The sequence below is a fragment of the Penaeus monodon genome, chromosome 2 (assembly GCF_015228065.2).
Source record: "Penaeus monodon isolate SGIC_2016 chromosome 2, NSTDA_Pmon_1, whole genome shotgun sequence".
NCBI classification, from domain to species: Eukaryota; Metazoa; Arthropoda; class Malacostraca; order Decapoda; family Penaeidae; genus Penaeus; species Penaeus monodon.
In genome coordinates, this window is record NC_051387.1 from 21,092,750 (window position 1) to 21,115,339 (window position 22,590).

Consider the following 22,590-nt stretch of genomic DNA (forward strand, 5'->3'; position numbering starts at 1 on the left):
AATAGGATATACGAATAACTAATGAATCAGTAGCAGACACACTCAACATCTCTGTGGGTTCTGCACACAATTCTGGTGGAGGGTTTGGGGCTAAGCAAGCTTTACACTCGATGGGTCCCTAGGCTGTTGCGCCCTGATCAGCAGCAAGCAAAGGTAGATATTTCAGTGGAAATTTTGAACAAGTGGGATGAGAACTCTGAAGCTTTTCTGCACAGAATTGTGACAGGGGATGAAACATGACTCTACTAGTATGGTCCCGAGGATAAAATTCAATCAAAGTAGTGGCAGCCCAGGGGTGGAAGTGGACCAGTCAAAGCAAAATCTGAGTGTTCAAAGGTCATGGCCACAGTCTTCTGGGATGCAGAGGGGATTTTGCTGGTTGACTTACTCGAGAGCAAGAAAACAATTACATCTGCCTATTATGAACGCGTTTTGAGAAAACTCAAAAAAAATCTCAGAATGCACCCACTCACGGCGCTCGGCAGACAAGAGCTGTGCTACGTGAATTTCGATGGAAATCATCTGACATCCACCTTACAAACTTAAAAAATCACTGAAAGGAGCTAATTTTCCATTATTTGAAGATATAAAAAAGCTGCTCTGACATGGTTCAGATCACATGACCCTCAGTTTTACTCAGACGGATTTAAAGGCTGGTATCAACGTTTGCAAGAATGTATTAAACTCAATGAAGCATATGTTTAAAAATAAACATCATAACTGAAACCATCTTTTCATACTGTCCTTTTTCCATGAACAATTTGGAGCTCCCTCGTTTGTATAATAAATACTTTATGTATAATAATATTTTTTTTCTTTTTACATACCACACACACCCCAACACACACAATATATATATATATATATATATATAATAATAAAAATTTTATATATTAAATATTTTAATAATATATATATATTTATATATATATATGTACATATATTTTAACATATGATGTACAAATATGCATTATAGTACTAATACATATATGCATGTATATATACATATGTACAAAATATACATATACATTTTAACATATTACATATATATGTCGCATATCATATTTTGTACACATATAACATTATATGTACACATATACATATATTGTACACATTATACAATACATGTCCCAATATATAAAATTATTATTACAATATACATATATATGTACACAATTACATATATATGTACCATATACACATTATATGTACACATAATACATTTATGGTACATATTAACATATGTACACATAAATAAAAACCCTCCCTGACCAGGACTCAAAACCTACGTCACTCCGATATGAACCGGCATTGCATTTTCCATCTTTCCATATATATAACCTCAGTACATTCTGGCTTAGGATTTGAATTGCAAAATCAATTTCCACCGAGTGCCCACGGGGATGAGCGTAAAAACTTCGCTGTCATTACTCAGTTGAGTAGATAGGTAATGTCTATGGAGCTAGTAAGATCCTAGTTGCACACTATTTTAGTGGGTGTGGGCATGGTAGGTTTAGCCCCTGGCCTCCGGTTTCATACTCGGGGTGACCTAAGTTGGGGTCTGGTCAGAGAGGGTTGTTTTTTTCGATTCAAAAGCGGCATGCATAATCCCCTCTTTCATAGTACACAATACAAGTACATATATTATATATTATATATAATATTATATAATTTTATATATATATATATATATTATATATATATGCATAATATATATGTACACAATATCTAGTAGTACACATATATGTACACATATATGCATATATATGTAACTATCATATGTGTACCCTATATCATATCTTTGACCACTATATACATATATATGTTATGTATATAATAAAATTACATGTAAAAACATATATGTACTAATATACAGATATATGTACATATATATGTTTTTAAACAGTTTCTCCCATTTTCATTATCCTTATCTTGCTATCAATATTATATTATGTCCCCATGTTCTGTCTGTGAATGTTAACAGGTTGGAAATAAAATCAATATCAAAGATTAATTATGTAATGAGACGTCTGAAAATCATAAATATTAATTCTTGGCTCCAAAGTGAACTCTAGAAGAGTGACAGTCAGTATATAGTGTATTGGATACCAAGGGCGCACTTTACACACAGCGCGTGTGAGTTAATGTACGCATATATGTATATATGTAAATACACACACACATTATATATATATATATATATATATATTATATATATATATATATATATAAAATATATATATTTAAACATATATATATTATAATATATATATATATCTAATATAATTATCTATAAAATTGTGTGTGTGTTATATATATATATTTTGCATATATATGTATATATACACACATATCTATACATATATTATCCTCTGGAATAACATGAACAATATAAGGTTTCCAGAACGCATCATCCAACTAATAAAAGCCATGCATGACCAACAACAAGCAACTGTGGGAACCACTTTTGGGTTAGCGGAGTGGTTCCGGGTCAACCAAGGAGTGCGACAAGGTTTTGCATTCTGTCTCGCCCCTTTTTTGATGTGTATTCTTAAGCAATTATGAGAGATGATTTAGAGAATTTTGAAGGAACTGTGAATGTTGGTGGATACAAAATATCAAATCTGGGATGCGCCGATGACGTAGTTTTGATTGCCAGCAGTGTCACTGAACTGCAACAACTGTTAGATGGGGTTTGGGAGGTAAGCGAAAAGGCTGGTTTGTTTCTTAATGCCAAGAAAACTAAGATCATGAAGATTCGAAGATAACCGACAGTAACGATATGAGCATGTTACAATAAATGGAGTGTTTGTAGAAATGTAAAAGAGTTCACTTATCTTGGAGCTGTTTTAATACATATGATGATCCACTGGAGATCAAGAAGAATTGCCATTGCCAAAAATGCCACAGTTGTCTCACATAAATCGGGAAAGACCGAAGCATTATCTTACGGACAAGCTGAGGTTATTGAACTCATTAGTTTTCCCAATTGATCATATGGTTCTAGTGTTGGGGGCTGAAGTAGATAACAAGAAAAAAGGGCAAAAGTTTTGAAATGTGGTGTTACAGATGAATACAACATATCAAATGGACAGAGAAGAAAACAAATGATGAAGTGCGGAAAAAAGTAAATTGGAAAGACCGGCTGTGGACATCTTGAACGAAGGAAACTAAAGTTTATTGGTCATGTGATGAAATAAAAAAGTATGAGAAAGACTTGCTGAAGGGGTGGTGATAGGAAACAGAGGGAAAAGGCAAACCGAGGGCAGGACTGAGCGGGCAATTCAAAGATGTTTGCGGCTGACGAGGGAAAAGTAGAAAGAACGCGCAAGATCGAGTTTAGTGGCGAAGGATGGTGGAGAGGTCCACGGCTGCTCAAACAGAGCATACGTTATTGATGATGATATACATACATAAAATATATATATATATATTAAGTATATATAGGAAATTATATATTATATTTATGTATATATGTGGTTTTTGTGTGTGTTATAACATCTAGTTTTTTGTATGTATATATATATGCACACACACACACATACACACCACACACACAACACACAACACACACACACATATATATATAACATTATAAAATTAACATATGTGTGTAATATATCTGTATATATATGTATTTTTCTTAAACGGTAGGTTTCAGGTTTGAGCCGCCGTGGTCACAGCATGATAAGTAGTTGTAGTTTTCATGTTGTGATGCTTTTGGGAGTGAGTACGTGGTAGGATCCCCGTCCTTTCCACGGAGAGTGCGGTGTTTACCTTTTAGGTAATCATTCTCTCTATTTTATCCGGGGCTTGGAACAGCACTGACTAGCTGGCTGGTAGGCAATCGAGGTGAAGTTCCTTCCCCAGGAACAAAGCGCCGGTCGGTGACTCAACCCTCGAACTCAGATTGCCGTCGTGCCAGTTTGTAACCGATGCTCTAACTACTCGGGCCCCCGCCCTTATAATGTATATATAATGTATTTATATATATATAAATATGTGTGTTGTGGTGTGTGTTGGTGGGGTGTGGTGTGTGTGTGTGGGTGTGTGTGTGGTTGTTTATGTGTGTGTGTGTGTGTCTTTGCATATCTATATATCTATATCTATATATGTATGTGTGTCTGTAAATATATATACATATATATTATATAATATTATATATATTTTATATAAATATAAAAATTATAATATATATATATATACATATATATATTATAATATAATACTATATATATAATATATTATAATATATATATAAATAAAATATATATATATAAATATAAAATATATATATTAAAATAATATACATATAATATAAATATAATATCCAAAACATTATAATATATCAATAATATAATATATAAAATATTTTATTATATATAATTTTATATTTATATATTATATTTTAATATATATATAATGTATATTATATATATGTGTGTGTGTGTGTGTTGTGTGGGGTGTTGTGTGTTGTTGGTGTGTACCCTTTCGGGGCGTGTGTGAGGGTGTGTGTTTTGTGTGTGTGGTGTTTTTTGTGGGGTTTGGGGGGTGTGTGTGGTGTTGTGGTGTGTGTGTGTGTGTGTGTTTGGGGTTTTTGTGTGTGTGTGTGTGTGGGGTGTGTGTGTGGGGGTGTGTGTGTGTGTGTGGGTTTGTGTGTGTGGGTGTGTGTGTGTGTGTGTGTGTGTGTGGTGGTGTGTGTGTGTAAATAAAATAATATATATATATAATATATATATATTATATATAATTATATAATAATCATATAGTATATATATTATAATATAATTATTATATATACATACACGTACGAGCGTGCGTGCGCGTGTGTGTGTGTGTGAAATATATATATATCTATATATATATATATATATATATATATATATATATATATGTGTGGTGTGTGTGTGTGTGTGTGTGTGTGTGTGTGTGTGTGTGTGTGTGTGTGTGTGTGTGTGTGTGTGTGGTGTGTGTGTGTATGTGTTAAATAAATTAAATATTATATTATATATATATATTAATACAATAAATAAATTATATAATATATATATATATATATATATATAACAATAATAATTATATATATATATATAGATATATATATCTATATAATACATTATATATATATAGATATATATATATATATATATTTATATAAATAATTATAAAAATTATTATAAAACGATAAAATAAGTATTCAAAACTCATAATAAAAAAGTTAGAATAAAACCTAAAAAAAATGACGGCAGAAAAAAAAACGTGTCATATCACTAACACAGCGAAATAAGTAAAATCTACAATAAAGTGAAACTAAGACTCAGTGATAAAACACAAGACTTAAAAAACAAATTAAATATAATGTACAAAAGCAGAACTGGTATGAATTAACACAAAACAGTAATTAAAATAATCAAAAGGGAGAGGAATAGAAAATGGGGACCGAGATAACTAGCAGTCCCGCGCAGAGGGAAACGAGGTGGATACGAAGTTAAAAACGAGTGCAACTGGAGTGTACCGCCTTCATCTCTGGATCGCGTGTCGTGGATAAGACACGCATTATCTCGTAAACAACGCGAGGCAGAGCGGACGCACCATCCGGTCGCGACATCAAAATTAGGACAATACAGGAAGATGAGGGCGAAATTCAGAAAAAAATGGTCAGATGAAAAAATGGTAAACAGGAAGAGACCCAGGACGTCCCTGAGCACAGACTAACAGAAGCTTCTAGAAGCCACGAATACGAAAAACAACTAGTTGGGGGCGATCATAGATATATCACAATACTCCAGTCGGGTCAAGAAAATAACACGGAAGGCAGATAGACAAAAGTTAAGTGATAAATACAGTGTTGAAAATTTGCTGGGACATAGGAAAGTCCTGACGCAGATAGTTTTTAAATAAGTGAAGAGAAATTATAATTATATTCGTGATAACTGTTAAGGGTGTGACCGGAAGGGCTCCCATAGCGGGAATAAAAGACGGCTAGTGACAGACTAACAGTGGAGTTGGAGTTGGGTTTCGAAAGTCATCCCTGGTAGCACCTTGCAGCCATGTCACTTGGGGGCATTTTGGGTAAGCCCCATTGAAGCAATTTAAGTGTTTCTTGTTTAAGGGGGAACATAGTGGACGGGAAAGTGCTATGGAAAATGTGGATTAAATAGGTTATAGGTATTTTTTGATTGAAAGTATGACTATATAAAGGACCAAGAATTGTATATATTTGACTAAGTTCATTTTTGAAGTAATAATCATTAATGGAATAATTATAGATTTGATTGTTTAAGTTTGGAAAAATGATATAATTTAAGACATATATTGATTTAAGGTACGATATATTAAGTTAACATAGAGAGTAAGGAATTAATGATTTACTTTTTAAAAGATCTCAGCTCTTTGGAAGTGTGACTTAACAGTGATGATGATTGGTTAAATTCCGGGAAGCGTAAGAATAAGTTTGTGTTTGTATATAATCATTAAGTATTTCCTAGAATAGCTTAACAATATTATTCAGTATTATGATTGCCTGATTAAGCACAGACATTTTATGTCCTTTCGACCGTACTCATTTACTTTTTATGGAGTTTAAGTAGTAAATTTTGTAAAGACATTACTTTTCATCTTGCCTAATAAATTTTCACTATTTTCTGTATTTCAATTTATTTACAAATATTTTTATGATTTCAATCATTGTATGTGGAAATGAATTCTTTATTAACTGCTTACATCTATTTTAAGCATTGACATTTGGTTAATTAATAACAGCTTGCTTAAATTGATATTATGTAGTTTGTATGTTAAAAATTAGAGTAAAGTGGCAAGTTATTTGTAAAACTAAAGATGGATATTTTCATAGGATAATTTTTGTATTGGATTTAATGAACTCAGATGTTATATTATTGACATATAAATTTTGTGATTAACTTTTCATGTTCACTATATACAATATTTTTCAGTTAAAAAATTAGTTGTAAATTCTCTAATAATTTTTGAAATTTCCTTTCATTTGTCTAAATAAATTAATACAAAATTGAAAGAGTAAAATCTGTGAGAGAAATATGACAATATGAATTATAAGATTATATCATATACTGAGGATAATATAATTGTGATGCAAAGAGGCAACCCAAAACCCTGGACCCCAATACACAATCCTCCCATGCTTTCTGTTTGGAGTGGTCAGCGGAAGCAGCACTGAAACAAGACCCCAAAAGGGAAAGGGCCCGAGCCCCATTAACTTGTTGCTTAACTGAGACTGTTTTTCATAATCAACAGGAGCACAAGGGACAAGGGGTGATCCCTCTGTGGGCTGAAACACCAACTTTCTTGCCACTCATAATATTTTCCATTATCTGTCTAGCTTGTTTTGGGAAAATTCAATTGCTGCTTGACGAGCTTCGTGTTGCGTCCCTGCAAGTAGGCTTTTTCGGGAAATATCGCTTCATTATGAGACCCACGGGGAAAAATTTTTATGACCCCAGTCAGGAGGTAGATTTGGGTTTTTTCCCCAGTGGTATGGTATATGGCCGAGTTAATCTGGAGCCTGAGTTCTGGATAAAGTGATGCTATGCCTTGGACGGGTGCTGCCTAAGGTGTAAGAGCAGCTTTCCCTGACCCAATTTGTCCTTTCCACCCTTCCATAGGCTTGAGGGTAATACCGATAGTTATAATGTTTTTGGAGCATCAATTTTTCAGTTATCTAATTGGGATTACCTAGGAGGTCCAAAGAGAGAACCCAGTGTCCAAATGCTAAATGGACAGCGGCAGCAGTAGCTTTTCTCAGTAGGACAATCTAAAGAAACAGAGTGCTGATCGGATTGACAAGTCCAGCACACAGGAATGGGTGGACCAAATCCATTAGGTCCATGAATACACGTTCCAAGAGGAATTCTGCTAATGGTGCCCCCTAATGGAAGCCGCCTTGCCGCGGTGGGGGAGTTTTGGGGTCCCAGTGATCTGGTGGGCCAGCCCGGGGCTCCCCATACTGGAGGGGTCACCAATGAGGGATGAAAAAAAGTGGCTTCCAGTGCACCAAGGGCCTGTGAGGGGGATGGTGTGCGCCCTGGTTCATTCCAGCTCTCCCAGTGGGGTTTGCTGGAGTCCGGGAGGTTGACGGTGTTGCGCGCGCACCTGCGCTAGCAATGCACCTCTTTGGTCCTTTATTCTGGTTAGACGGGTGGCTTGAATCAGGCCGGTCGATCAATCAGCTGGTCAAATATGGCTGGGCCCCCAAGCGGGGCACTGTCAGTCATTTACGCATGGGTCCCACGACTGCCATCAGTACTGTGGTGGTGGCTGCGTGTATTTCCTCATTGCCCCTGTGGCTGTTGGGAAATTTTGAGCCCCAACTATGGCTTCCCCTCGTTGGACTCCATGGTGGGTAGGGGGGTGAGGAAGTGAAGAATTCAAATTTGTGTGAGTGCTGAAAATTTACAAGGATCTAGCTCTCTCCCTGATGACCTACGCAGTCCCTCGACCATTCCCTCTGGAACATCACACATCACTCTGGAACCTTTCCAGCTTCCAAGGGGCAAGAATGGGAATCGTAATGGTTCCCGGGCTCCCAAACCAGGTAAGAAGGGGAAAAGTCCTCCTCAGTCCACTGAGGAAATCTTACCTGGTGGATATGAGAGCATTTCATATAGTAAGTGCCTAGTAGTGAAGACCATTGATGGTGTATCAATCAAGGATCTTGACATTTTCGAAGTACATCGGAAAATAGTTGAAGTGTGTCAACATGATCCTCACATCACCCCACAGCGAGATGGTAGCCTGATAGTTGACGTTTCGTCACCAGATGAAATTGCATGGATCCCTGCATGCGATATGCGACATTCCTGGGGCTCAAGTTTCATGTTCTCTTCACAAAACCCTCAATCAGTGTAGGGGAATTGTCTTTTCCCGAGACCTGATGAGGTATCTGGGGAGAAAACTGTTAGAGGAAACTAGAGAATTTAATGTATGGCAGTAAAACGTTTAAGAAGAAATTTGATGGTTGGAACAGTCGACACCAGCTCTTCTTTCTAACTTTTAACCATTAGTCCTTCCGAATCGGTTAGTTAGCATGGTACCACCTCAAGGTAAAGCCATATGTGCCCAACCCTATGCGGTGCTTCCACTGCCAGGGTTATGGGCATGGAGTCAACTCTTGCTGTTTTAAAGAAAATGCTGTTACCACTGCAAAGAAGCTCATGAAGCTTCTTCAAAGCAATGTAAAAGGTACAAATTTGAAAAGGAAGTATTGGTAATAAAGAGCAAGGAGAAAGTTAGTTTTCCAGAGGCGACGTGCCCGGGGTGCTGTTTGCACAGCCAGGTTTAGTCCTTTGCTTCGTTTTAGCCCATCCTCCTTCCCACCAGCCCTTGCCCCCCAAATACTTCTTACAACACACACTTGCCATTTCCCTTTAACCCCAGTCCCAAATTTGCTGACCTGCTCGGGTGAGTTGTTCCACCAGAAACGGAGTAGGAGTGAGGGGTCTATTGAGGAGACTCCTCCCCCCAAAGTAGGTCTTTGGAGTCATCTTAAGGCTCCAGAGGCCTCAATGGTGAAAAGCTCACTGCCACACATCCACAGGGCCTCTGCTGCTAGGCAGAATGCCCCTGAAGTAAAGGCTCAGGCACGTGGGTTTGCCCAGGCAAAGGAAACTGAACCGTCCAAAAAGACTCCAGCTGCCACAACATCCACAGGGGCCTCCATGCTAGAAAAAATGCCCTTGAAGCAAAGGCTCGGTCCGTTCTTTGCCCTAAACCTGTCCAAGGGAAACCTGTGGAAACTAGTTCCACGGAAAACAACCGTTATATAAAGGTACTACCGGGATCCGGGAAAAAGGGAAACAGCCTAAAGGTGTGGGGCAAACCTTGACCACGGGTTGCTGCCAACACCTTATGAGAAATAATATAAAAAACTGGATACCCTAATTCAATGGAACTGTCAGGGAATCATGCAAAAGGGGAAAAGAACTGCAACATCTGATAGCTTTTTAAATCCAGTTTGTGTATGCCTAAAAGAGTTTATGACCAAGGAAATCGTCCCATTTCCCTGAGAGGATTTCAAGTTCCGCCCATTATGGGACCTTTGATAATGGACCTCATGGAGGTAGCAGTAATGGTACGTCGGGGATATTCCCTTCCGGCCATCCACCTGCAGACAACACTGCAGATAAAGGCTGTGAGAATAGGTTTGACACACCTTACACAGTTGCACCCATCTACCTCCTCCACAAATCTCAACATAAATGATTTGGAAGATCTACGGGGGCCCAGTTGCCACATCATTTCTACTCTTGGGGATTTTCAATGGCCCGGCTCACCTCTGGGGAGCACTTTGTGAAACCCCTCAGGAAAGGCCTTGGAGTCCTTGTTCTTAAGAGTAGATGCGTTTACTGAACAGTGACACCCCACACATTTCCAAATTCAAACGGGGACTTCTCCAATATAGACCTATCAAAGGCTCCCCTGATTCACATTTTGAACTTCACTGGCAGGTCAGGGAAAACTTACTGGAAGCGACCCACTTTCCAATAATTTTTGGAGGAGGTGAATGGTATTCCAGTAAATGGAGTGCAGAGAGGGCGATTGAACATCCCAGACTGGAATCTTTTTAGATCAACTGCAGTATTGCATGGATCTTTTAAATGATTTCCGTGGTTCAAGATGCTTTTAAATCACTTCCATCACGAATTCACCTTGCAGCAGAAGCATCCTTCCCAAAAGTAGCGGACAGTACTATCGACCTCCAGTACCATGAGGTCGTGAATGCCAACAAGCTGTCAGGCAAGGAAACTGCATTAAGGCAGTTTGAAACGACGCCACAAACATTGTAACCTTGAATCAGTTACAAAAAGACCCGAGCCAGGCCAGGGGTGTGCTAAAGGAGGCTAGACGGACGTCGTGGAGACAGTATGTCTCCTCGATTAACTCCCGGACCCCTTAGCATGGGTGTGGACAAGGTGCGTAAAATTGCTGGAAAGACCACATCCATTCACAACCTGCCTCTGAAGATAGATGGGATAATCATCAAAAGACCAAAAAGATATTGCTAATGAGCTACCTAAATCCATGGGAAAAGATTTCTCTGGAGCATCTTACCTGCTCGATTCTCCCCTCTTCGTGCTGAACAGGAACAAACACCCAGTGTCGTTCTTCAGTAGGGCTGCAGCCGAAATTCCATACATTTGCCATTTTTGCGCAAGGGAGATGGACTCTGCTTTGCAGCTCTGCCGTAAGACTGCCCCAGGAAGTGACGATATTCCCTGTCAAATGATATCTCACTTACCGGAGAGCTCCCAGAAGTTCCTGTTTGGGCTATTCAATAGGATCTATAGGGAGGCACAGTGCCTCCAATGGAAAGGGCTATAATATTCCTGTTCCTAACCTGGGAAAGATGCTCCGCACCAGGAAATTAAAGGGCCAATTTCTCATCATCAGCTGCATCTGCAAACTGATGAGAAATGGTAAACTTCAGGTTGACATTGGCTGCTAGAAAAGAAAAACGGTTGACCCCATATCAATATGCCTTTAGAAAATTGAGATCGACCAGAGCACTTGTGAGGATGGAAACTGCTATACACAAATTTCCCTTTGCACAGCGGGCGTCACATGTTGGCTGTCTTCTTTGACCTTGAAAAGGCTTATATACAACTTGGAAGCTGGCATACTCAGAAGTTGTATGAATTAAGAGGAGATTACCCACCTTCATACAAGCTTCCTTGCGAACAGGAAATTTAGAGTTCGGGTGGGAAACAGTTTCTCTAACTGGAAGACCAGCGGAAGGGTCCCACAAGGGAGGTCTTAAGTGTGACCCTGTTTGCCATTTCTAAAATGACATTGTAAAAATTGTTTTCCCAAATTCTGTCCCCATGTAAACTGTATGTGGATGACTTTACACTGTACTGCTCAGGAGGAAGCTTACAGGATGTGCAAGGAACATGCAGGCTGCAATAAATCAGATTTTACAGTGGGCAACATATCATGGTTCAAATTTTCTCCAAGCAAAACCAGACTATCATTTTTCCCCAAACGAGGAAAATTCCACCCTTCCTCTATTTAGGAGCAAACCCACTGCAATTTGTCCCAAGAGGTGAAGTACTTGGTCTAATTTTTGACTCAAGACTTACTGGGGGCCTCACATCAAACAGTTAAAAGTGAAGGCTACAAAGCGCTTAGTATTTTGCGGGTTCTTTCACATTTATCTTGGGGTGCAGACCGCACAACGCTTCTACAGCTTATCGAGCGCTTATTCGAGTAAGCTTGATTAGGGCTGGGGGTATTCTTCTGCAACTCCCACTGTTCTCCGGATGTTGGACTCAATTTATAATGAAACTCTTCAAGAATCTGTACTGGGCTTTCAGGTCTTCACCTGTGGGAAACCCTGTATGCTGAAGTGGAGAACCACCTCTTTCATCACACCGGGGCTACATGAACCTGATTTCTACACGAGACTACAAAGGATTCCGGGATCTCCTACATTCAGATTGGTTTTCAACCCCCTTGAGGGTAGGCCGATCCTATGGTAGGAGAATGAGGAATTTTTGTGGAAGATCTTAATTCTAAGTACCAAAAGGGTCAGAGGCAATATATACGATGGTTCGAAAACTGAAAATGGTGTGGGCTTTGCAGCAGTGAGCAGAAGGAAACTGCATCTAGCAGTCTTTCTCTAGCAGCCTCGATCTTTACTGCAGATTACATGCCACCTTTCAGCAATTAAGATGACTAGAGATCTTACGAAAACCCTTTATTGTGATATATTTGGACTCTCGCAGTGCTTTGCAAGCAATCAAGAGCTTAAACTCATCACAACCAGTACTAAGGGAGGTTCAAGATTGGCTTGCCACTGATGTCAACACATAAAAAGATAACTCTGTGTTGTGCCCGTGCATGTTGGTATCAGTGGGAATGAGCGAGCTGATCAGAAGGCCAAGGCAGCTGCTGCTCAGCTTGTGATGCCTCGTTTTCCTCTCCCACACCGACCTGAAACCCAGCATAAGGAGTTGTCTTCGCAATAAATGGAAGGAACATGGAGGCTACTCCAGAAACAACTGTGAGAGATTGAGATGACCTTGGCAGTTGGGTGACTAGCATCCACCCTAACCGAAAAGTGGAAGTTGCATTAACAAGGCTAAGAATCGGGCACACAAGACTGACTCATGGGCCGATGATAGCTAAAAGCCATTAACGATCGCACATGTAGTGGAAAGATGTGCAACATTCTCAGACCAAAGATGTATGTACTTGTCTCCCCCATATACACTGAAAAATGTATTGGGGGAGGATTGTGACATAGAGGGTCTTATTAGTTTCCTTAGGGAGACTAATATTTTTAATAAAATTTAATTATGCATAATTTTTATGCAAAATTTTATATACTTAGAGCATAATATTTATGCTTTGATTTTTAATTTGTTTATTGTTATTTTTAAGATATTTATTCATAGATTTTTAAAGTTTTATACATTTTAATATTTCTATTTAACAAGGCATTCGCCGCTTAGCTGTTGACGCGGCAGATAATTTTGAATAATCAATCAATCTGCTAATGGTGTATCAGCCATTGAGACCTGCATGTTGCCTCTTGACTGATGGTATATCAAGTAACTGTTGATATACTGCCAAGCATTTTGCAGCATATTAGGCTAATAAAATATTGCCCTAACATTCTGGAAAGTACAATGGATACCAGGATGTGAAGGTAGAGATGGAAGATGAGATGCCTTGAGAGCAGAATTCCTGAGCTTCTGTGGGACAAACAGTTGGTAGCATATATGGTCTGGGAAATGTTTCAGCCGATAGAACAGCAAGATTCTCTGGAGACAGATCAGTGATGCAAGCTTAGCAACTTGTTGGGAGAGCAGGTCTGGTACATGGTTGGTATGTCCTTCCTTGTATCCTATGTTGAAATTGGGAATCTGCAACATGATAGATCATGCACAAATCTAGTCATCCTGTGAGACTTTGTTTTCCTGGAGAAAATGTACATCAGTGGGCGATGGTCTGTGTAGATAGTGAAGTGTCTCCCATAGAAATATGCGTCAAATACCCAAACTCCTTCAAACACTGTAAAGGCCTCTAAATCTACCGGGTCTCAGCATCTCTCAGTTTCTTGTTGTAATAAGCACGTCTCTCTGCATTAGGCAAGCACCAAGGGCTATACCGGAAGTATCTGTATGCAACTCAAAGTCTCTTGAGATATCTGGCTGCCTTAAGGCAATGTAGGCAAGCACCAAGGACCTAATACTGGAAGTATTGGTGCCCTAAGACTGTACAATTATAGGGTTGCTGAGTTCTCAAAAGCAGCTGTTGTTAGTCTGCCCCCCCCCCCCCCGATCCATTTCTGCCCTTTCTTCAAGAGTAGATGCAGTGGGAATGCAACAGTTGCATAATCGTGAATATGCTTCTGGTAGAAACCTGCAGCTCCTAAAAAACTTTGTATTTCCCTTACAGTGAGTGGTGCAGGAGTCTCTGACACGGCAGCTAGCTTTTCTTGTTTGGGGCTATTCCTCCTGGTGAGATAATGAAGCCAAAGAAGTCAATAGTGCTAGCAGACACTTCCGTGGGTTAAGCTTCAGGCTAGCAGACACTTCCGTGGGTTAAGCTTCAGGCCAGCAGAAGAGAGAAGCTATAATGTCTCAGCAAGATGCTGAGGTTGTTGAGTGAAACCTCGACTATAGATGATTATATCATCAAGGTAAGCCAAGAGCCGACCAAGGACAGGTGCTTGAAGAATGTTCATTGTTCTCTGAAAGGTGGTAGGAACTGTGAAAAGACCGAAGGAGAGTTGACAGAACTGGAATATGTGGTAGCCATCAGAAAAGGCAGTTTTGGGTTGGTCTGTTCTCTCCAGTTCAATGCTCCAATGTGCAGTTTGTGCATTTAGAGTGTTAAAGGTTGTCCATGGGGACTAGTCATAATAGTTATAATGCGGTGTGAGAAGGATAGGAATCCTTACATTTGTTACAGAGTTGAGACCTCATTAGTCTACACAGATCCTTAGACGACCACCTTTTTTTCACAAGCAGTACTGGACTTAGCCAGGGTGATATGGAGGGCTCAAAAACAGCATTCAGCATTGAATCACATTGGTCTCTGATGGTTTGATACCGACTGGTTGCCGGATACCGACTGGTTTGGCATCGCCGGTGTCAATCTTGTGGCTAATTCCAGGAACTAGGCCAACAGTTTCTTCTTCACCATCAAATAGTTCTTTGTGCTGGCACAGGAGTTTAGTTAACTGGTGCTGTGTTACAGTACCTAGATGGAAAAGATCTGGTATAAGGCTGCTCTCTTCAGGTTATGTAGGTGACAGAAAATGTTCAGCTGCTTCACAAGCAGCAATGGTAAGTGAGGGTGGTAGCTCTGCTTACTCGACCTCAACATCACTGTCATCAACCTCTTGCTTTGTAGTAAATGTAGTGGAACTTTGTGAGCAGGTAAACAGCGCCTCCATTGATGCTCAGTTTTACCATGTTCCACCTGAGTATCAGGGTCTTGAGGTAGGACTTATTGCCCACACAGAACAGCAGTGATCTTGGGCAATTGCAACCGAATTAGGGAGAGAAAGTTTTCCAGTTGTCACAGGAGTCACAATCACATCACCATCTCTAGGACCTGCTCTGGCAATTCAGCCATCTAGGAAGCACCAAGTATGTGGAGAAACATATGTACAAGAAGCACGGTGAACAATAACCCCAGTTGCAAGTTTGTGGTCTTGTGTTGGGAGCATCTCTGTACTGGATCCAACTTGTTTTTCTGTATTTGAAGTTGTGGTAAAGATGACACGAATATGAAGAGACTTGGCATCAGTGTACACAACTGAGAACTGTCTTCCTTCCAGGGAGAAACTTAAGCATGGTCGTCGTTGATTGGGTCATGCCAAGGAAAACGTGACATCAATTAAATTAACTCGGTGAGGAATAGAGAGGGTGTCATCCAGCTGGAAATGTAGGGTTATTTTTGATGTGGTTGTCAGTGGTTGTCCTGTCACACCTTGCAGTAGTTTAACAGAGTCAATATGTCGGAGGTTGTTCTCGGAGGTGCAGGACTATGAGTGGTAAGTGCTGACAAGGTAGCCTAGATCCAGTAGCCTGAAAACGCAGCACAGTTTGCCGGTAACTCTGAATGCCATGAGAGGTTGTCCTGATGGTCCGGTGGCATTCACTACTGTGACTGATGTTGGTGTGTGAATCTGTATTCCAGTTGTTACTACCGATAGCAGCTAGCTAGCTAATGTGCTAAATAGACTCCTTGGCTAGGTGTCCTGGGCATCAACATCGGAGGCATATTAGGCTCCCAGACTGTTGCACATTTTTTGCTGATGCAGCAGCAGCAGCAGCTTGACACTCAGAAGTATTGTGTTTAACGCTCTTGTGGTGCTCACACCAATAACAACACACTGGAGCAAGTTGCAATGGTCATTCAGCCACAGGATAAGTATAATCATCCCGTGCTCGAGGTGGACACTCAGGGAAGCGATGATGATTGCCAAATCATCCATGGGCATCTGATGTGAAGACATGAAGACATGCTGAATACCATTGCGGGAGTTTCATATTCGTTGAGTAGCTTCAGCACGTTGCATTGGTGAGCCCTTATCCCTAACTACAAGAAAATCTCTGAGCCCAGACAGGAGCCCAGACAGGAAAAGACGGCGGATGAGTTCAGAGCGATCTCCAATGGCTTCTCTATGGTTGCGGTATCTCTTGTAGACTGAACCCTCTAGTTGGATGTAGAAGTCTATAGGAGTTTCATCTGCAACCATCTTGTTCTCATACAGCACCTTGAAAAAATTTGATGATGTGTAGGTTCCTCAGAACTTTGCACAAAGAGCACCCTTGAATATCTCCCAGTCCTGGATGTTGTCAAACAGCAGAGAGTTAATAATGAGTTCTACTGGGCCTCGGCAGTTTGCATAAAAGCCTGACTAGTGGGAGGCTTTACCAGATTCTTGATGATGCGAATCCAGCCTTCAGTTGCCTGTTTTTTTTTTCAGTGGTTGTGAAACTGTTATGTCTCCCCTGAAATGTGGAACACCTCTGGCCAGAACATAAGAGACACTCTAGGCATTATGTAAAGCTGGTCTCTCATATGTGTGGCACTCCTGGTTATTTTGCCTTGGTGATCTGGAAAATGCAGGAAACTCGGGTTAATGTACGATGCCTGGGAACTGGCTGTGCAGGATGTTGCAGTGGTGGGTCCTTTGGTGGACTGAAGACTTGATGGCTAGCCTGCTGAAAGCCTTTAGCCAGAGTGCCTTGCCTCTCATGAAACATACGCCATAATTCCTCCATTTCACGTACTTTTCTTTCCAATTGGAGTCGCAGAGTTGCAGCTTCATCCACTTGGGCACCTGGTGTCCTGTTTGCTGACTGGCAACATCTTGGGCTTGAGTATTGAGCTCTACACCTGTCTCATGTTGCAAAATGGCCTGAAGCAGTTGGGTTTGGGACTTCATTTCTCACAAATCGGATGATAGGGTATCTATAACTTGTACTGCTTCCTTCATATTTGGATTAGAATGATCCATGATTGGAATGTAATTTAACTTAGAACCAGGAAATGGCGAGTGGCTCCGGGAGGTAGGCTGACTTGATGCTCTATTACTCCGAAGCATTCTTTCCTGACACTGTGCTTTCTTTGCGTTTTTGGCATACCACAATACTAAACAAGGTTGGAGTTTCACTGATAACACATAACCACTAGAACTGCAAGCCCTAGTGGTCTATCATTCTTTATGTCACTGATAAGAGTTATTGCAGACACACAAGCACTGGGAAATTACTAGCTTTGACACTAAAGAGCATAACACAAGGGAAACGTTTTCAGTGTCCTTAGTCACTTGTAAGAAATGGTAACACTGAAAGTTCAGTAAACGGTAATTAAACAGAAAAAGAAGAGTACATAAAGTTCCCTAATCTGACAAGAGCCACAATAACTTACTAGGCGAGCAGATATTAGACAATTATTCTAGCTCTGGAAAACAAGGTTAAGCTGGAAGAGGATACCACTCTTGTAAAGTACAATCTTAATAACTAACCTGTAACAAACAGCCTTGGGCATACAAAATTGCAGACTCTAAGGTGTTATTCAAAAGTGATATCCCACCAGCTGCCACCAAAATTTACTGTGTACTGTAAGGTTCACATCTAGCTTAAGGCCAGATGTCATCTGCGAATGAGGAGCCCAGAACAGGGGCGTCACTTAAGGGGGGGTATGCCTCTTTTTGCAGGGCAAAATCTAGTTCTGCAGGGCAAATTTTGTATTACAGAATCTGCCTCAATAGCCGATAAGTATTCAAGATATATGAAAAACTATATGAAACTAATTGTTGATGATACTTGATTTATATACATTTTCTGTCGCATTTTTTTTATTGTTTCAATTGAGTTTCAATGAAGCACGCAATCAAAAAAAATCATTGCTTCACTGAGTTTAGGTCAAGCAGGTGAGGATAACACCTTTCAAAAAATCAGGCGTCTTGAAATTCACGAAGACTTCGTTTCATTCTCGGTCACTTTGCAAGGCTTGCGCATCGCCTATTCCACTTCAAAATCAAGTATCTTACATCGAAAAACATTAACTTAATGTATTTCATTTAAAAGAAAGCTGATACCTATCTATTTTCAACAAAAAAAATTGCAAAATAAAACTTTAATTCGCTATAAAATAAACATTATCAATTCAATTTGAAAAATTTCTTTGCGGCAAATTAGTTCAAAGTCTTTGACTTCCACCTCATCATAATACAAGGTTATGAGCCTTAGGGGGCCTTATTAACGATTGCGCGAAAAGCGAACTGCTCGGTTACAACTATTGATACAGTGGGCGGTAGCACAATGGTTTCGCGTAATTTGTTTATTTGCAAGTACCTAAATGAATACTTCAGTTTGATCTTAGACAACTATCTCGACAGTTTGATCTGGCAGCTCTATGGCTTGGGGTTAGAAAACACAGATGTGGTGGAAATATGGACAGTGAGTATTAACAAATATTATATTCTCTCAAAAAACATAGTAATTGATAATTTGCAACATAGCTTTGCCATGTGTATGTGGGTTACAAGCCCAGAAGTCACCTGTATATTGCCGCCATGCTCAAATATCCTCTCTCTACCATTCAAAAGTCCACTGATCAGTAACTTTCCTCTCGCTGTAGCAAGTGGCCAGAGAAGAAAACGAGCATACCGGAGGAAGATCAAATGTTCTGTTTGTGGCAAGGAAATGTTTAGTGACAATTTTATGAAACATAATGTAACTGCACACAATGGAAGAGCAAAGATAGAAGAAATGTGCATCCTGCGCAAAAGAAAATTTCATTTGTTGCATCTAAAGTAAGTGAAACAGATTTCTAAAATGTTCATGAGAATCCATTAAGCCGTGTGGGTATTAAACAGTTTCATTTAAATGTTTTCAGGGCAGTATCGAATTGAATGTAGAGCTTCTTAACACAATTACTACAAAAGTTACGGAAATTCAGTCTGAAAAAGGCCAAAAATTTACAAGTTAAACTTATTCGATTCTTCTACAACATGTTTCTCAATCTTTAAAGAAAGCTACAGTTGCTACTAATGAAGAAAGCGACGTCAATGAAGGAACCATGATTAAATGGCAGGATACCAATGACCTATCCCCATCAGAACCAACTGATTGTGGTGCCCCCATGGATACTGATGACATTGTCCCTACTGGAGGGAATCTCTCGGCTTCTAATGACGAAAAGGTGTGTCTAGTTTTTGGCATTATTGCGAGGCTGCATGCAAACCATGGTTTGAAATGCTTGAAGAAACTCGTAAATTTAAAAGGGATTTTCTCTATAAGGAATTTAGTACAAGGATAGGCAAAGCATATGGAATTTCTAGAACAAGACTACTACAAAACGATATTGTGGAGTTAACCAACCTGGCTGTCTTTCTTTCCCAGGACGATACAATTCAGCCATGATATATTTAGCTAAATTGCAAAATTGATCAAGATTTATGTAATATAGTTAAAAATTTTCATTTATGCCCCCCCCACTTTTATAGCTCTGGTCATGCCACTGTGCAAGATTGTACATTTATATAAATGTTTCATTAACAAGCAGCTTGAACCAGGCCCCAGCTCTCACAATTACTTGCATTTTCTGAATTTCAGGCCCTTCAGAAGTTATGTTTCAAAATACCACTAAATATTGAAAGCGTACTGAAACACACTTTTCTCTTCCGACAATTCTCAGAATATGAGGTGAAGAAACATATAACCCCTCGTGTTTTAGTCATTATCCAACATTTAATTCTCTGAAGGGTGTCGGAAGAAAAAAGTACTTTTCAGTGCGCCATAATACTTCATAACTTTCAAGTTTTGCTATACGAGACAGTGCTTCGTTTCTGGGTATATTCCTATGTACATTTCATAGGTACGTTGTGTATTTTATTAGTGATTCAAACCTTAGCTGCTTAGTAAAAAGCATAGCTCATACTCATTAGCAAAAATGCTGTATATCCTAGGTTGTTTTTCCTGGTTACTAATAAGCTTAATTTTGTTATTCAGGAACCAAGTGAAAGACCTGGAGATGAGATACTAGACACCGGAGAAAATGGAGATGATTGCGTCACATGGTTGGTATGTGCTGGCCAATTGCAGATCTTATCGCAACAGTCTGATAAATGTAAGATGTTGTTGGAGGAAGCAAGGACACCGGAAAGCGTCAACATATTAAATTTTCTCACAAAAACAAAGGAATTAGAGGAAAAATTCGAGGCAGTTTCAGAACAGTTCTTGGATTGTTCAACAGCTCTCATTAAAGAGGAAGAAAAACAGATTTGGATTGGCTATCCTAAAAGTGTCGAGGATGCTATGATGATCACTCGCGATCCCGGTGAAAGACCAAAGACCCTTAATACAGACCAGAAGATTTTTCTGATATCTGGTGGGCCATATCAGCCAAAGCTAGTGCGCTATCCAAGGAACGAAGATATTCCAAAGAGCAAGCAATCAACATTCAACCCTCTTTGGTATGACTCATATTCACATCTCGAATACAGCGAAAAAACGGACAAGGCCTACTGTTTTGTCTGCTCTCTGTTCCTGTTGGTCCAGGTCGGGAAAGGAGCGACAGTGCCTGGACAAATGGTATTCAGTTATGGCATAAAATGAAAAGCGTTGGTGCAAATAAAATGGGAAAACTTGCTCAGCATTTTTCCTCGGAGTCGCACAAGGCTGCCTTGGCTGATTTTGCGCGCTTCTCCCTGAGAGAATGTCACATTGATATCAAAATAAATGAGCAATCGAAAGAAAAGCTGATCCAGGAGAATGCTGATGAAGAAAGAAACAAATCAGTCATAAGAATTTTGTTTGATGTGGCGAAAACCTTGGCGAGGCAGTCTATTGCGTTTAGGGGTCATGCCAGTGACGAAGATGCAAATTTTATGCAAATTGTAAACCTCATCTCTCGTCATTGTCCAGATCTAAATCACTGGCTCAGCAGCAGACGTCTCAAGCCATACAGCACAAAATACATGGGCCCATCTTCACAAAACGAAATCATTGAATTTCTAGCCAGAGATGTCAGAAGTAAAGTGAAGGAGGAGATCGATGATGCGAAAATGTTTTCAGTGTCGGCAGACACGACTCCTGATGCTGCAAACCAAGACAGAATGATTGTTGCTGCAAGATATGTTGCTTCAGACAGTATTGCAAGAGAACGAACTGTAGAAATGAAAGAATGCAAAGACAAGCATGGAGAAAAAATTGCAAAATCAAATCTCAATTCATTAGAATCCAATCAAATTAATGTTGATGGTTTGTGCTTCCAGACCTATGATTTTGCTTCTTCAATGTCTGGAAGAATAAGAGGTACCCAGAAAGTCTTACAGGACTTACTAGAGCGACCGGTACCCTACATACCATGCCAGGCCCATAGATCAAATACTTTTAATGAGCACAGTGCTAAGGCGAGCTCGCTCGTCACTTCCATGTATGCATTACTTGAAGAAATATATGTATTCTTCAATGCAAGTATATTTATGGATGCAATCCAAGACGTAGAAAATTGTCTTAAGCTCAGGAACCTATCGAAAACACGTTGGGTTTACGGTTCAGAATCAATTGAAGCTGTGTGGAGAAGTTTAAACTCTATTGCTCCAGCTATCGACAAGATAATTACTGATGTAGAATGTAAAATGGAATGTAAAATAAGGGAAATGCCATAAAGAAAAATTTAGTCACATTTGACTTTATCTTTTCATTAATGTTTATGCGCCTCATCACAAAGAAGACGAAGATTTTGACAATGCATCTGCAAAAAGAGGACTTGAACATTCTTGATGCACTTAGACTCATTGAATCTACAGAAAAAAACTTGAAAGAAATACTAGCGGATGAGAAGGCCATGGGCGATGAGATAAAAGGCGCCACTGATTACGCAAGTCAACTTGACGTAAATCCATTTTTATAGTTTGAAGCGAGGCATAGAATTAGATTGCTGCCCAGAAAGATAGATGAGCATCCCGAAACGGCAACAAAGATTGGTTTCTATCAGTATTATCGAAAGGAAATGGGCCTTGTACTAGACTGCCTCATCTTCGAATACAAAGAAAACTTGAAACTTTGTTTGGAAAAGATA

General features: G+C 39.6%; 1 protein-coding gene across 1 annotated transcript; it reads left to right on the plus strand.

Annotated features, from left to right (window-relative positions):
* Positions 1-21,118: 21,118 nt before the first annotated feature.
* Positions 21,119-22,177, plus strand: LOC119578250. The gene has a single exon (XM_037925943.1). The coding sequence runs from the start codon at positions 21,119-21,121 to the stop codon at positions 22,175-22,177; it is 1,059 nt and encodes a 352-aa protein (XP_037781871.1).
* The last annotated feature ends 413 nt before the right edge of the window (positions 22,178-22,590 follow it).

Excerpts from the sequence above, each read along its gene's own strand:
- LOC119578250 (XM_037925943.1), top strand. The coding sequence starts at position 21,119 with ATGAAAAGCGTTGGTGCAAATAAAATGGGAAAACTTGCTCAGCATTTT.